This window comes from Gallus gallus, chromosome 6, assembly GCF_016699485.2.
Source record: "Gallus gallus isolate bGalGal1 chromosome 6, bGalGal1.mat.broiler.GRCg7b, whole genome shotgun sequence".
Lineage (NCBI taxonomy): Eukaryota > Metazoa > Chordata > Aves > Galliformes > Phasianidae > Gallus > Gallus gallus.
Window position 1 is genome coordinate 1,314,034 of NC_052537.1, and position 16,014 is coordinate 1,330,047.

General features: G+C 38.6%; 1 protein-coding gene across 14 annotated transcripts in view; it reads left to right on the forward strand.

Moving 5' to 3' along the window:
- FAM13C (family with sequence similarity 13 member C) overlaps positions 1-16,014 on the forward strand; it is an 87,388-nt gene that overhangs the window by 61,085 nt on the left and 10,289 nt on the right. For 11 of the 14 annotated variants that reach the window (XM_046943205.1, XM_040702579.2, XM_040702581.2 and 8 more), the window contains 6 exons: positions 5,729-5,879; positions 6,238-6,303; positions 10,695-10,905; positions 11,670-11,808; positions 13,237-13,318; positions 15,176-15,387. In XM_046943205.1, coding sequence (XP_046799161.1) covers positions 5,729-5,879; positions 6,238-6,303; positions 10,695-10,905; positions 11,670-11,808; positions 13,237-13,318; positions 15,176-15,387 — 861 coding nt within the window. The remainder of the gene's footprint in view (positions 1-5,728; positions 5,880-6,237; positions 6,304-10,694; positions 10,906-11,669; positions 11,809-13,236; positions 13,319-15,175; positions 15,388-16,014) is intronic. The other 3 variants (XM_040702583.2, XM_046943206.1, XM_025151836.3) reach the window with 1 other exon arrangement.

A 16,014-nucleotide genomic window follows, 5' to 3' on the forward strand; every position in this document is an offset into this window, starting at 1 on the left:
TTTCTGTGACCAAGTCAAACAGTGGATGAGTGGGATAGGCTGTCACAGTCAAGGCATTATAGTGGAGGCCAAAAGCAAGTTGTGCAGTTACTCAAAGTGGGAAGCATTATAAAGCATTTTCCACAAGCCAGGGCATCTGTATACTGGCTTAATTCTGCAAGAGCAGTGAATGTGCTGGGATGTAAACAAGGACCAGACAATATTTTAAAGTGTAGCCCAAGAAGACAACAGAAGCAGATGGGGGCAGATGTGATGGGGAAGAATTGGGTGTAAAAAGAAGTCTATTCCTGCCAAAGCATAGAATACCAGTTTGGTTTCCGTAATGTGCCTTAATTTTATTAGGAGAAAACTACTCTGTGTCCTCTTAAAGGAACTCAGATTAAAAATGTTATAATTATTTCCTGTGCATTCATGTCATTGTTGTCCAGCTCACTGTTGAAAATCCCAGTAATAACTAGGGACAAGTGTTCCTTTCTGTGACAAGTGTGAGGGAGACTTCTCAGCCCTGGTCTAGCCAGTTAGGGCTCATGGAGTAGACCCCTGGAAATCACTGTTATCGTTTCTTCTGAGAAGCTCCACTGCAAATATCACCAGAGTTTCCACAGCTAGAATCATAGAAAATCACGAGTTGGGACCCACAGAGATCATTGAGTCCACTCTTGTCTTCACACAGGATTTCAATAACAAGATTTTAAATTCTTGCAAAGGATCCGTCTAAGGTAAATATTATAGTAAATAAAAAACAGTAAAAAAAAAAACCACTAAAAATAGTAAATAAGAATATTAAAACAGATAATCAGCTCAAAAATTAAAATGAGTTGCAAATCATTTGTGGGAAATGAGCCACAGCTACACTCTGGTGCTAACTTTCTTTGCAAAATCTTAGATTACTGTATATCTCAGGTCTCCTGCAAACTTAAATGGAGAGGCATTATTACAAAATAAATTCCCTTCTTGGATTAGAGAAAGTGCTGTCTCTCCTCACTAGTCACTGGTGACATTATACAGACCCAGGGCATATCTTGTTCTATCTTACTGTTGCTTGTTTGTTACCCATGAGGGAAGTTTTGAATTGAAAATGTCATTTGCCTCAAGACGCAAGTATTGCCCTAGCAGATACCATGGATTTATTTATGTTCACGTAAAATATGCCTATCTTGTTTTAACCTGAACCCTCAGATTAAAAGGTAAGGAAGATGCTTTTGTATGTCACTGTTCTAGTGCCGCTTTTAATTTTCTCACTGTGAAGAAATTGAACAGACTGATATTTACTCGGTTTCTTTTCTGTATGAATCACTCCAAAGGCCATTAAATACTGAAAGCTTGGCTTGTTCTATTTCTCTGCCCCAGCCGATGCCATAAATCCAGTAAATCCATCAGCAAACTGGATATAAGCTGCAGTGAAGCTGCCTTCCAGTCTTGGGGCAGGGGCAGGCCCAGGGGCAGGGTGCAACCATCCTCAGCACTCAGAAACGCTGTGCATGTCTGGGCAGCTGTATTTGCACAGAAAGGACCAAGCACAGGCTTTGCTTCTCCCTCAGACCTGTACAGGATGTATGTGAGTGGTAAACACATTCTCCTTCCCTTTCCTCAGTTCCTAAACATGCTACGCTTTTCCTTTCCCCCGGGGATCAAAGAAGCTGATCATGGTAACACGTTTTCAGGGGAAAGAACTATTTCTAACAACAATGGCTCTCAATCAGCCATCATATCCATCTGCTCTATGCTATGGGCAGTCACCGATCAGCAGGGATGGTGGTGCACAGCCCTTGTTGCAAAAAGAGAGATTTGTGGGGCCGTGAGGCATCACTGGGCACATTGCCTCCCACTGGGTTGCAGCCCCTGGGCATGCTGACCCACAGCAGGTGGCTCTGATGTTGCCCAGCCCCATGCAGGGATCTCTGGCTGGAGTGGCAGTTACTGATAACACTAACTGAAAAAAATATGGAAACTATTTCAGAGGTCTTCCATTCTTTGCCAGTGCATTTTGGTGATAGGGAGTATTTATTCATACAGTGTCATATTCTCCAGGTTGATAAAGCAGTGCAAGTGCAGATGTAAGGTATTTATCTTTAGATGTAAGAAGTTATCTGTCATCTCTATAACTCCTTGCCCCCAAGGCCCCAGCTCTTGGTTTTCAACAATCCCTTGGAAAGAGAGATGGTTGGGAGGGGTGGGTTCAGACAACAAGCTTATTTGTTCGTAAAGATGGTTTCTTTACTGCAAGTTGAACTTCTGCTGCCAAAGGCTGTCCGTTTGTACTCTTTTTTTCTTCCCAGCAGGCAGGAGTGTGATACCTTCATTACTGTTCTCTTAAAGCAGTAGCAGGAGTTACAAGTAGGAAGGAAATGCCACACTGCACCTTCTTCTGTTTTCCTTGGACTTGTTGTAAAGGTCTTTATTTTTTCCATCATATTTGATTCGCAAAAATGCAGGATTTCATTTCTTCTTCTAGTGAAATTGGTATAGCTCAAGTTGTCAGTTACTTCAAGAGGACAATAATGATGGCTATTCTAGTTGCTTCTTTTTCAAACTTGCAAGTACTGTTCCTAAGAGGCAGCAGTATATATACTTTTTTTCCAAATAAGCATAAGGATCCATTTTAAATATTAATGCCCTTTCATTTACATTAGCAAGAATCCCAAATTATTATGTGACACTAGCGTTAAGCACCAGAATAACGCTGGAATAAGCATCAAATCTGAAGGATTTGAACTGAGTTAATTAGCTGCTTTAATATGCCATAACTTAAATTACTCCAGTGATACTGGTTTTTCATGTGAGAACTTACCAAAAGTTACAATAGTACCATGACCTAACACCTCTCTCTCTCTTTATATATTATAGCTATTCGTATTTGCTTCTAACGTGGTCTGTAACATTTTTAAAACAGCCAGGAGCGGAGATGGCCTAGCTGGGTTCCAAAGGCAGGTCCTGGAGCATGAGAGGTCTGTAAATACAGAACAGGGGCTGGTTTATCTCCAGACTGGATGTGTTGCTGAGTGTGTGCCATGCAGGACTTTCACTTTCCTCCTTTCTCACCTGAGTTCTGCCAGCCCGAGGGTGGGTATATGACCTGCTGCCTCCTTGCAGAACACCCTCCTGCCCTGCATGGGCTGTAGGTGCAGACGTGGGGATACATTGCTCTGGCTACAGGGGAAGAGGGCCCAGGCTGACGGAATCCACTCGGCAGTTCTGGCTGTGCTGGTGCTTTGGGCAGCCCCCAGAGAGGCAGGGCATGCAGCAGGGGTGGGTGTCCCTGCCATTTAGTAGGACATTCTTGTTGCCTGCAAGTCTGCGATCCCAGGTAGCTTACTGCTTGGCCTCTGCTTAAAACTGTCTCTTTGTGTGTGTTCCCACAAATGTTTGGTGGCTTTTCCTGTATGGTGTGCTTTGTCAGTGCCATAGTACTCAGCTGTGTTTTAAGTGTCAGATGAGCTTGGTGGCATACTCCAGATTCATCATTTCCCTGGTAACATCAAAATGGTATAAGTTAGTTACTCATTTTCTCCCTACATCAAATCTCTGTCAAGGGCATATTCAACAAATTACAGAAAGTATTTCTATTATTACATTAATTTTTTTAGTATTTGGCAGTGGCTGGAAATTTGCCATCCACCCACTTTCCACAACTTGGTGAAAAATACCACAGAAAGTAACAGAATGCAAACTAGCTAGTGAATTACATCGCTGATTGAAATTGGAAGTGCTTAACAAGTAATGTATAATAAGAAATGCAAATGAATGTATTTTCTTGATCTGGGAATTTTTCATTCAAATGCCAAAGTCCATGAAGGATAGAGTTTTTTGTCAGACATTCACCTATGTTCTTCTTACCAGGAGACTTAGAGACTGTCTTGAAAACTCTGGAAGGGTGCTTGCCATACACAGTCATTGCAATAAGGTCTGTGCTGGGATCAGGACAAGGGGGAATGGTTTTAAACCAAAGGAAGAGGGATTTAGATTAGATGAGAGGGGGAAGTTTTTTACTGAGAGAGTGGTGAGGTGAAGGAAGAGGGTGCTCAGAGATGTTGTGGATACCCCATCCCTGGAGGTGTTCAAGGCTGGGTTGGATGTGGTCGCTGGGCAACCTGATCTAGTATGTGATCTAGCAGTTGGCAACCCTGCCTGTGGCAGGGGGTTGGAACTTGATGATCCTTGAGCTCCATTCTACCTCAAGCCATTCTATGATTCTATGATCAAAGTCCTCCTTGACCTGTAAATCAAATAATAATGGTAAAACACTGTCCGTGTGTTGTGGTGCCACAGCATTTAGCTGAGGTGAGAGGTGGTAGAAAATGAGTCCTGATATGTCATGAAGACTCTTCACAAACCAATGCCATGACTTCAAGACAGCATCCTTAGTTTCATGGGGAAAATTCACGTTTTGCTTTTTCAGAACTTCTCTATTTTGAGGTATCTCCTTGAAAGAGCTTCTTTCTATTCCCTTTTCACTGTCTGAATTCTATGTAAGGAACAAAAAGATCAAGGCTGAAAGTCTTCCCTGCTGTTCCCTGTCAAATTCACTTGCCTTTTTTTTTTTTTTTTTTTTAGCCAAAAATACTGGCACCCTTGGACTTATAAAAGTGCTCTATTAAAATTAAGTAAAAATGTGCAGATGTATCAAGCTACTCCAATAAATAAATTCACAATTTCATTAAGTGAATCAATACGTTAGTTTCAGATCTTTGATGCAGTAGGGAAAGTACCTTTCTAGGGTATAAACTCAAGGAATTTATTTGTATCATAACTCAGATTACTTTCAGAAAATGCTCTTTGTAAATATGTTCTATGCGAGCAATTTAACATTTTATGTATATTCTGAATGCATCAGCTGTGAGATTATTAAAACAGCTGTATGTGTTTTTATGCTGCAAGTTCTGTTTCCCTTGAGAAAGGGAAGCTGAATACATTGTGTATCAATAGTGACTCACTTCACCCAGCTGAATGATGATTAGGGCTGTTACAGCATTTGCATCATAGCAAGATGCTTGTGTAAGATTGTACAGCTGAGTATTGCATGCAGCACTGAAGATTAAAATGAGAAATGGACCAAACATGACACTGTAGCTGGGAGTGATGTTATAGGTAACTAGCCTTCTCCCCATTGATTTGTCTGCAGTAAGTAACAATGCTCTGTTAATTTTGCTTTTGCAGCAGATAGGAAATGATCTGGTTGCCTTGCAGAAGCAGCAGCCACCTACATAAAAGCGATGTCTACATAAGGAAGTATCTCTAAAAAAGCCAATTAAATAATATCTCTTCCAAGAATCCCATGAGGCAGCGTGTTCTCAGTAACTCTTTGTTCACTGCTGTGTACTGCATAATAGGCTGAAGAGGGAGACTTTTTTTTCATGAATGGTAAACGGGGAGGGACATAATGTCATCAGATCATGATGTCAGCCCAATGAATGAAACACTTACTTAGTGTATTGCTTCAGGACCAAGAAAAAAGGGACACCATCTCAGTTTGGCTTCCTAGAATAAACTGTCTTTTGCTGACGATGTCATCTTTCCCACGTGTCATGAATAATCCATTTAAATTGGGACTTAAATAACCAGAAGTGAAGAAACTCGTGGAATAGTGCATGTTTGTTCTTTTGTACATTCTCAGAGCTGCTAGTGGAACACCCCTTTGCAGGCGCTCCTAATGTGCTCAGTGAGTTGAAGAGCTATTGCAGTATTTCGTTGCTCTCTATCTAGCCCAATGTTCTGCTTTTGTCTGCAGAATTCTTTGTTGAAGCTACAAGCCCTTGAAACCGATCTGTGCTCTGCGTTTCTGACAACCCAGGAGGAAACTCCCCAGCTGCCGGCACCCAAGGATCCAGCCCCTTCATCAGTCCAAACCAGTGTGCAAGCTGATGGGGCCAGTAGTGGAGGTAAGGGATCGTGTCATGATGTGCTCTCATTTGCAATTATAAAACAGCCTTGTGACTTGCAGTCTAATCTCAGATTTGCAGTTCTCTGGGAAACAGTGCCGAGCTGATGCAAAGCACTGTTTCCTGATGCAAATGCTGATGTAAAAAGGGGTGATACTTGTAAAAAGAGCAGAAATTAATGGCTATAGCCTTCTGTCTTTCTGCAAGGGAAATCTGACTTTTCAAATAGATTTTAAGAATCCTGATTCTTTTTAGTTTGTCTGTTCAAATGAATTTATGCTTTTTGTTTCCTGTGCCTGTATTGTGTGAGATCATCTGCCATATCATGTAATTCTATTTTTGTCATTCTTTTTGTCAGACCAATATCACTTCATTTCTCCTATTACTGATTTTAGTTTAATGCATCAGCAGAGAGATAGCGAAGGTGAGTTTTACAGCATGTGCATTTTAATCATTCATGATTCTCTATTATTACTCATCTGGACAAATTGTGGTGTGTTACCTCTCTCTCTTTCCTCAGTATGGAAACCAGTCCTTGCAAATAAATAGCCCTAAGGCTCTGCACTATTTTTGTCAATTCATAGCTTCTAGTCACTGGGTTGATAGTTGTGATGCTCAGGAGAGGAATCACGGTTCGTGAAAAATAGGTCAAAGGCAATATGACTAATACATCCCACAGACAAGTGACATGAATACACAAACACTTAAATTGTTGACCATATATGGTCCATATTAAAGCAGATAGGTAAGTAATTGCTATGCAGTTGACATTTTATACCTGAATCAATGTTGGGTTCAGAAGAACTTGTTTCTAAAGCTGTTTGCTTAGAATTTTCAGCTAGAAATAACAGCAAGTTATTTACCTAAAAAGATGACAAACTATAGCGTTAATATGTACTTAAGTTTGATGCATGTATTGGAAAATTAAGGGAAATAATAAGTAGAATCCACATTGTTATAAAGTAGAAGGAATGTAAAGAACACTACATTTCCTGTAGCTTTGAGTCTTGAGTTTTTAGCTTAAAAAAGGGTACTTTTGCCCAGCTAGGCAAACGTCTTAATGGCTCTGGGTACAGGTACTGAATTTTGCAGTAGTGTTATTGCTGTGGATCTAAGGCAGACAAAAATTTACTAACTGTGCTACACAAGCAGAGATATTTTGCAACCCATCCAAAACCTTCACTGACTCTTTTCCTTTATGTCAGGATGAGTTTTCCTCATCTTCATGTAGCTTACTGAACTACTTTGTTCTGATAGTTTCAAATTCATTGTTAGGATGGTTCATAATAGGCCTCCTTTAATTATTTTTTTTATTATACTTTCTTATTATTTTTGTCTGTTTCAGACTGTTAGAGAACACCAACTTCAGGTGTTCTCTCTAGCTCCTGTTTGCCTATCTTCATCTACGCACACAAATATTGGATGATGTAGCATTCCTGCCATGCAGACTTGAGCATGCTCTGTCACTCTGGCAGTTCAAACTTGTACTTTAGTTAAAGTTAACTTATTTAAATGGATTTTAATGTACTCTCTATTCTAACACCTGTGCTGTGGTTGGTTGAATTTTCTTTATAGATGTCCTATTTTTTATAGGTAGAGCTTGTCAATTCTTTCTCTTAAATTGCTAAAGAAATCTGATTCATTCAGTTTAGGTACAGTTGTCACATGAGACTACTGGCTTTCTCAGGTTGAATTTGGATGGAGGTCCAGAGATTTGCACCAGGCTAGAAACAGACTATTTAGGGGATTCACCATACTCACTATGTGTCTAGTTATTGGCCTTTGCTTAGCGAATCAGGCAATAGAAAAAAAAAAAAGTACAATGTGGAAATATATTATTTTAAATATAAATATCTTTGTGTAATGTATTTCATAAAATTTATACATATACATTTATATGTGTGGTTAAATGAAGCCCCATCAGTTTGTTAAAATGACAGGCTACTTCCGATGCAAATTTTGAGGGATCAATGGTAAATCTTGTTGAGACAAATCATCGGTTTCCTTTTGGATATGGAAAAAGATTGAATTAGAGCTGGCAAAATAAGTCCATAAAGAATTGCAAGGGAGTACTAAGTAAGATTTTTTAATGAGAAAAAAAGAAAAGCAGAATATAAGTTATAGTTCTTGGATGTGAGTATACCATGTGACTTGAGCAGCAAGCTGCTGCATTCACAGATGTCACAAATGTTGACACACATTGAAACACATTATATCAGTGTATTTATTTTATATACAACAGATGATGTTGTATTATTATTTTACTTAAACACAAATACATGTATCATACAATCTGCATGATATGATTGAAGTCAACGTTATTAAGCTTACTGTCTATTATAAGGTACTAGATACTGGCTTTAAATCCTCTGATGAGCTCTTGCCTGTGGCAAGCTGGACTGAATAAATGACACAGACCATATGCATGCCAAGAAGCAACATATGAGCATGGCTAGCAGTGGCTATGTTTCCCAGTTTGAGCAAAAATAGAGGCTGAAATTAGGTCAGACATATGAATGCCTGTAGACATTGGGTTAGTATGTGTGTTACTCATAAAATAACAGTGTCTTGTTTAGAATCTACACAGGTCTGGACAGCCCTAAAATGTAATTAAAAATGGAGCTCGCCATGTAAATGAATAAGTTGTCACGACTTACTGAGCACTTCTGGACTGTATACAGCAATTCAGTGCATCTGGGGTATGATATGGTTGGGACTAAGACCTTTCTTGGGGCCATAGAAAGTGTAATAGAGAAGATTAATAGCCAGAAACTAACAGTGTTCTTGTTTGCAGAACAGCTTTTATTCCAGTCTTTATCACTGTATGTTTTCTGTGTAAATAATTTCCTGTGACTGGTACAATATTGTATGTATGCTTCACCCACATGCCTTTCTGGATCTTTCTTTGGAAGGATTTAGATCTCATACTCTGTTTAGAACTTCTGGGAGTTGCTCTCGTATCTTTAAGAGGTGAATTTTATCAACAGAGTAGGAAGTAATTAGAGGAAAGATGCTAGGTTAGAATTAATAAGCACCTACATTGTTTTACTGTGATAAAATGCTTAACATAATTATAATTGATGGCGCTGTTGAAGTAAATGAACTTATAGATACAGGAGTCACATGTAACTTTTGCATGACAGACTGAACTGTGATTATGCAGTATATAGTTAGACTTTTGCTGTCAGCAAAGCAAAAACAGTTGGATAATGCCTAATGAAATAATATTTTAGGTTATTCTATTACTTTTGGAATCAACAATTGATTTTTATGAAGAGTTCCCATGTGTTCCCAACATCCTAGTGCAGAAGTATAGATTTATAGCTCCAGAATCTACTGGGCAGAGGTGAAATAAAATGTATTACAAAGGTTCCATTAAAATCCTGAAGGAAATACCTGCTCACTGTGGGAGTATCATGTCCTGTGTAAATGGTTGAAAATGAAAAGAAAGTGAAGGTTGAAGAACTTTCCTAGATCTGCCAGCTCTTATGGGGAAAAATTCATGTACAGTTGTTCTTTTTTTTTTTTTTTTTCTGTGCACTTTTAGACTTTTATTTAATAAAACGATTCTGCAAAATGTATTAGAATGCATGTTATATTGCATATATGATATGACTAGAAATCGCATGCGTGTTGCCTGGAAATAGCAAATGATGTACATCCAAAGGCTGTGTTATACATGGCTATAGAGGATAAAATAATGTAGCTGATACAAAATGTTATGCATTATGGAAATTAAGGCAGAGGAATCTGGGAATTAACACACATTCTTTGCTTTAACACACACATTTTTGGGGGGGAAGAACTTATGAAAATGTGGGGTTTCTCCCTAGAAGTATAACCCACTTTCAAGCACAGTCCTGTGATAGTGAATATATCAACTAGGTCAGATTATCTTCACCCATTTCACCCACTGAGGGTGAGGAGGAAGTTTTGATGGTTCTCCCCATCAATAAACCACGAACACTCAATGGAAGATGAACACTTGGCATTCCATAGAGGTAGGCTCCATAACGTGCCCATCATTTTCCACATTACTCATGAACACAATTGGTATGATACAGTTCAGCAGTTCCCGCTTTTTCAGAACAGAATAAATCATTCTGATTTCTAGCTTAATCATTTCTGAAAAACAAAGTTTATCTCTTGAGGCACGTGAGGTTTCCATTTACAGTCAAAGACAGTATTAACATTAGTACTGTAAGTATGACTCTTCCAAGGAGCACTTACTGCACATTAACTTGAGTAACTACTTTGAACGTGATTGCTTGTTATTTTTATTTTCATGTGTGGTATTCTTTAGATTCATATGCATGTAATTTCAAAACCTAATGAAATTAGGAAACTACAAACAACATTGGAGGTTCTTAGTATCAGGAAATACAGTATTTGTGTTCTGCCTTCCCAATGACCAAAGGACAGAATGCTACATCACAACCTAAATCTTGTTCTGTATATTTATCTTCTGCTTTGGGAACGTGGCTCTCAAAAGCAAATATTTATAAAAGTCTAATTAATGTTTGTCTTCTGGGAAATTGTCCATCTTCATATTATACTCCATAGTTAGCAACATATCCACCCGCTTTCTCCTGTGGAACTTAAAGACGCTGTATATGAAGTCAGTAAGTGCCCTTTGTATTTTCTCACCCTCACTATTATGTTCAAGGTGCATGTGATACTTTGTTGAAAGACTTGCTATGTTTACTTTGAATACTTGCACTTCTAATCCTTCTATATGTACAGGTTTCTGTTTATCGAAGTAGGTGTACCTAGTGAATGACCTTCAATACACAGTGTTTTGCGTTTTCTTTCTAGAGTCTTTACCAGCCCACAGAGACTGGCAGAATGACATGGACAGCAGCCCACAAGAACATCGCTCCCTAGGAACCAGTCGACTGCTGTATCACATTACTGATGGAGACAATCCTCTTTTGTCACCACGCTGCTCTATCTTTAGCCAAAGCCAGAGATTTAATCTAGACCCAGAATCTGCCCCTTCTCCACCAAGTGCTCAACCTTTCATGATGTAAGAAAGTATATTTACATTTATCTGTATTTTAAATTCATTTTGAACAGTGCATGATCTTTACTCTTGGCCTCTTGGTTAGTCCTGTGTTATAAATAAGAAAATTTCATGTTGCAGTGTATTTTGGCATGGTTAATTTGAAATACCAGAAATTGGATCTAGCATTTTTCGCTAATAACTTAGTGTAACATTGTTTGAAGTCTTTGTTAATTATAGCTATACAGTGAAAGATTTAAAATTTAGTTAAGTAGCTATTCTGTTAAGTGAATGTAGAGGGGATTATTGAGGTACAAAATACTACAGATTTCATCTGTAATAAAACTGTAACTTGTTTCATTTACTAGATACACGTGTCATAGAATATATGAGCAATATGTGACCTCCAGAAATTAAGACATGAGTTTCAGTCAGAAACAATAATTTCTTAAATGCTTATATACATAGCTCGGTCAACTGCATATAAATAATAATCAAATCTGTTGACTTGTAATTATAAAAAACTAGAAACTATTTTTGGAAAATATTCAGAAAGTCAAAAATTAATTGGAGAAACATATATATAAAACATCCTAGCATGTTGTAGGGATTTCCTCAAGGAAAAACAATTATTTCATGCTATCTTTATAAAACTAATCTCTCTCTAACCTGTGAAAGAACCTATGTGTAAATTCTGATGTGCTAAGAAAGTGTTTATTGTGTCTGAAAAAAGGCACATTGCATTTTAGCCATTTTTTGTAGAGCTACTATGCTTCTGGCTTTTGCAGACCAAGAAGTTCTTCTAGATGTAACTGCGAAGAGTGCAAAGAACCTCAAACAGTAGCACAACTTACCAAGCATCTTCAGAGTCTCAAGAGAAAAATTAGGAAATATGAAGAAAAGTTTGAGCAAGAAAAAAAATACCTGGTAAGATATCACTGAGAAGATAAAGGGAAATATTGCAAAAGGCAGGGAGGAATCCCAGCGTGTTTGGAATTATGCACAACAGTAAGATAAAGGATATTTTTGGTAAAATGGGAAAATTATCAGTGAGGGAATATATTTTACCATCTTTCAGTGTATTCAGTAGTTCTGAGACTAATTTGCGTTTTCTTTGTATTATCTTTATTACAAAACAGGCATCTTCTACATGTGTGAAAAGTGAGTCACTTAAACATAGCTGATAGGTTTATGAATTGAAGTGATTCAGAAGATGAAAAGCCAATTATTTACTTCATAGTTAAGTCATTTGCTAGGAAGCTATCATTCTGCCTTGCAGATTCCTTCTTTTACAAAGATTCCTTTAAACTTCCAAAAAATAGAGTTCCATAGAGGCTGATGGAAGAAATAAGAGAAATATCAATTGTGATGTGTTACTGTTGGGGAGATGCTGGAGACTATGCAGTATATGCAAGATCATTACTCGTTATCAAGCTACTTTGTTTAATGTGAATACTGTAGTATGAACACATTAAAACATCACAATGCTAAGGATGTGTACAGTACGAAATAGGGAAATTTGTGATATATCATGACCGTGCTAAAATGAAAATGGAGCAAATTGTAATACTACCTTGTGATCTCATCAGTGACTGCAAACCTAGACATATGTCAGTGAATTGTCCTATCCTATGGTCATTAGGTACTTCTGTGATTAAAATTTCATTAATAGTCATCATACCATGACCAGGAAAGAAATTATTTCAAAGGTTTAATTTCACAAAACAACTTTATAATATAAAATACCTGAATCCTAATGTTCCAGTGTAAATTATTTTTAATTTGTGGATGCAACTTCTAAATGTCAAGGAAGAACTGTTGTAACTTTGCTGCATAGGATTTTTTTCCATCTAATTAGTTAAGCAATCCATCTGAAGCATTTAAAGTGCTGTTTCCCAAGAGAATTTTTGTTGTAAAGCAGGTAAGGCTTATCCCTACAAGGGTAGAGTGCTTCAGTTGATATCCTGCATCCTGCAACAGGTTTCTCTCCTTAGGAAAGTGACAAACATCAGGAATTTTATCAGTCCTCTTGAAGTAATTGAAATTGAAATTACTTATCCAGTTACTCAAGGATTTTAGGGTTTTTTTTTGGGGGGGGTGGGGATCAGAACCAAAATACTCAGATCCATGTAGTATTGTGCCACTGTGAGGAGAGAGAAACCACAGTCAGCTCGTATTGAGACCAAGCCACATGGTCTGTGTGAGACTGTGATGTAGTGCAGCTGGAAATGTGGACATTTGCAGCACTGTGTGAGTGTTTCTATCTGTTCTGGCCTTTTTTATTTTTTTTTTCTGTTTGACTGTTTAATCCTCAATCCCTTCTTTTTTTCTCCTTCCTTTATGCTTTCTATTCAGCCTTCACATGGTGACAAGACTTCTAATCCTGAAGTTCTAAAATGGATGAATGATTTGGCCAAAGGTCGTAAGCAGCTCAAAGGTACGTAATAGTGTGTCATTTCAATTTAGTGCTGAAGCATTTGGAAGCACTATGAGTGTACCTAGAATATTTTACAACTAGTTCTCTACTCTTGGTGCTCTGCTTGTTTTTCTCTAGTGCATGACAATAAGTCTCCTAATGACAACAAAGATATTAGGTGACATGACTTGCCTTGATTCCTGACAGCAGGGATCAAAGTCAGTTTGATACTCGTAACCAGGCAACAAGGGGAGGGGGAAAAAGACATCATCTGTCCTTCATAAATACCAACATTCATGTAAAAGGCAATGTTATTTGGAGTATTTTCCAAGTGTCTGTTTGCTGGTCTAAGGTAACTAGAATTAATGTAAAATACTAAATTACGAAGTTAAAAGATTCTTAGCAATAGCACTAACTGAGGTTATGCAACTCTAAAGCTTTTATTTATTTGACTGTAGGAACAGAGCTTTCCCTGATATTTGATTTGGTCTTGGGGGTCACGTTTTGCCCTTGACTGTCTGCACACAGCTCTGTGAACACCTGTGGGTATATCACATGCTTGCCTTCAGAAAGAATGTAAGCAGGATTGATTGATATTTATTTTCTTAAGGCTATTTGTAAATATTATTTAAAAGGTCTTTTTCATTATAAATGAATTCACACTACTAATTAAATCCTTTTGTTATATTTTATATCTTATTTGGATACAGAAGTTGCTACTGTGGTAAAGAATTAAAACCTAATCTTTCAGTACATTTATTCTGTAAAGTTCTCCATTAAATACTAGGCCTTGCTTGAGGTCTTGCACCAGTCAGATATGACAGGAGCTACTTCAGACTTTAATTCAGTATCCTCATTGCTCTGTGCAGCTCCCTAGAGCTCTGGTGCTGTTGTCTTAGCGTCAAGCTAATACATATTTCTTGCATCCAAACCAGCTGCTGACAGGGAAGCTAGGATACACCGTATCTTGTCTGTCTTCTGCTGCCTGACTCAGGTGTTGCTCTGCAAAGTGAAGTCATTTAAGCAAAGCAGCCTGGCTGGGATGGCAATGCAGCCTCTGGAAATGAGATTGATGTTTTAATAGAGTAGGGCTGATTTAGACACTTCTAAGGGAAAGGCCTTTGCTTTCCTCCTTCTTACTCATGCAAAAGTACAGGGGGGCAAGCAAGCACAACAGTGCTAAAAGTGGGGCAGATGGCACCTTCTCCAGGAAAATGGCTGCAGAGGACTGCATCTTTAGGGAACAATCCCTACAGCAGACTCGGGAACTTACCCTGGGCATCAGATCATTTGAGAGCATTAGGCAAGTGTGAGTTAGGTGAGGAGAAGGGGGGGAGAGAGATTTCTGCTTCCACTCCTCCCTTCTCCTCCCCTCCAACCTCCCACTCCCCCTCCCCCCCCCAAAAAAAAGAAAACTCACCAAAAAAAAAAAAACCAGACAAAAAAACTCCAAGCCGAACAGAAAGAAAAAAAAAAAAAACACACAACAAAAATAAACCTCCCACAAATACTTTGAAGCTCTGTTTGTCCTTTTCAGTCCCTTTCCCATTCTGAGTTCCACCGCAAATCTTCGCTGATTCCTACACTGGCTTCACTCAGTAACCCAGCGCCTTTCCAGTCTTCCTCTGTGGTAACTAATGCTCTTATGTCAAAATGCGTTTGGAGGCAAAAGAGTGATAACTGTGGTATCTGCAAAGTATCATTGATCTGGACACATCTCATGTTAAAATGATGAAGCAAAGCAGAGTTACTGTCCTAAACAGCTGCACTATAATAACTGCATGTGGGAAGTCTGGATGCTTTTTTTCTTATAGTATCATAGGAAACTTGTTTACAAATATTTCTCACCTATTTACAAGCAAATAATTTACCTTTCAGAGCTGAAACTCAGAATGTCAGAAGAGCAAAACTGTACCTCCAGAGCACCCCAAGGAAATGATAATAGTGAAAGTAGTGGGACCTTCATAAAAACTGGTACACAGGAGGTTGCAAGCATGGAATCAGCTCCTTCAGCAGAAGAAACCATGGACAGTGTATTGAGACAATTAAAGGAGAAAAGACGACACTTCAACATTCCTGAGACTATTAAGGTACTTAACAAACCTGGTTGTTTCTTTCAGAACTTCATCATCTGAAGCAGACATTAGTTGCTGGTGGCTATGCACCTATGCCCTCAGGCACCGCAGGGCATTTTCTCTCTAACTGCACTAGTGCAGCTCTCTGAAGTGATTTTTCTGTCATTAGACAATGAGGGGAAGAAGTTTTTTTTCAAGTACTGCCAAACACTTTTTGCTCAGAGATGGATGTAAAAAATTATTTGCCAGACTTGCCTACTTGAGGTCATGTGCCTGTGAAGAGCATATTTCAGTGTATCACAAATGGTGAAAGCAAACGTAGTCCTATCTTGAGTCCACAGAAACTTTGCTGTAATAATGGAACAAGACTTCTCCCCCATTACACCACCTCACTCTCAGTCTCACAAAGGGCTCCCTGTGGACAGACTGTGAGGCTTTTCCGGCTCCTGGGCCATTGGCTGAAACAGTGACTAAGTCAGTCCTCACTGGTGTAAAAAGTGTGCTTTGCTCAGTCTTCCGTTGCAGAATTCAAATGTATACAAACTATTAATAGCACATAGGGTGACTACCATTTTGGTTCCTGCACAGGACCCTATAGGCCTCCGTAGTAGATAATAAACCTGCAGGTCTGCTCGGTGGATC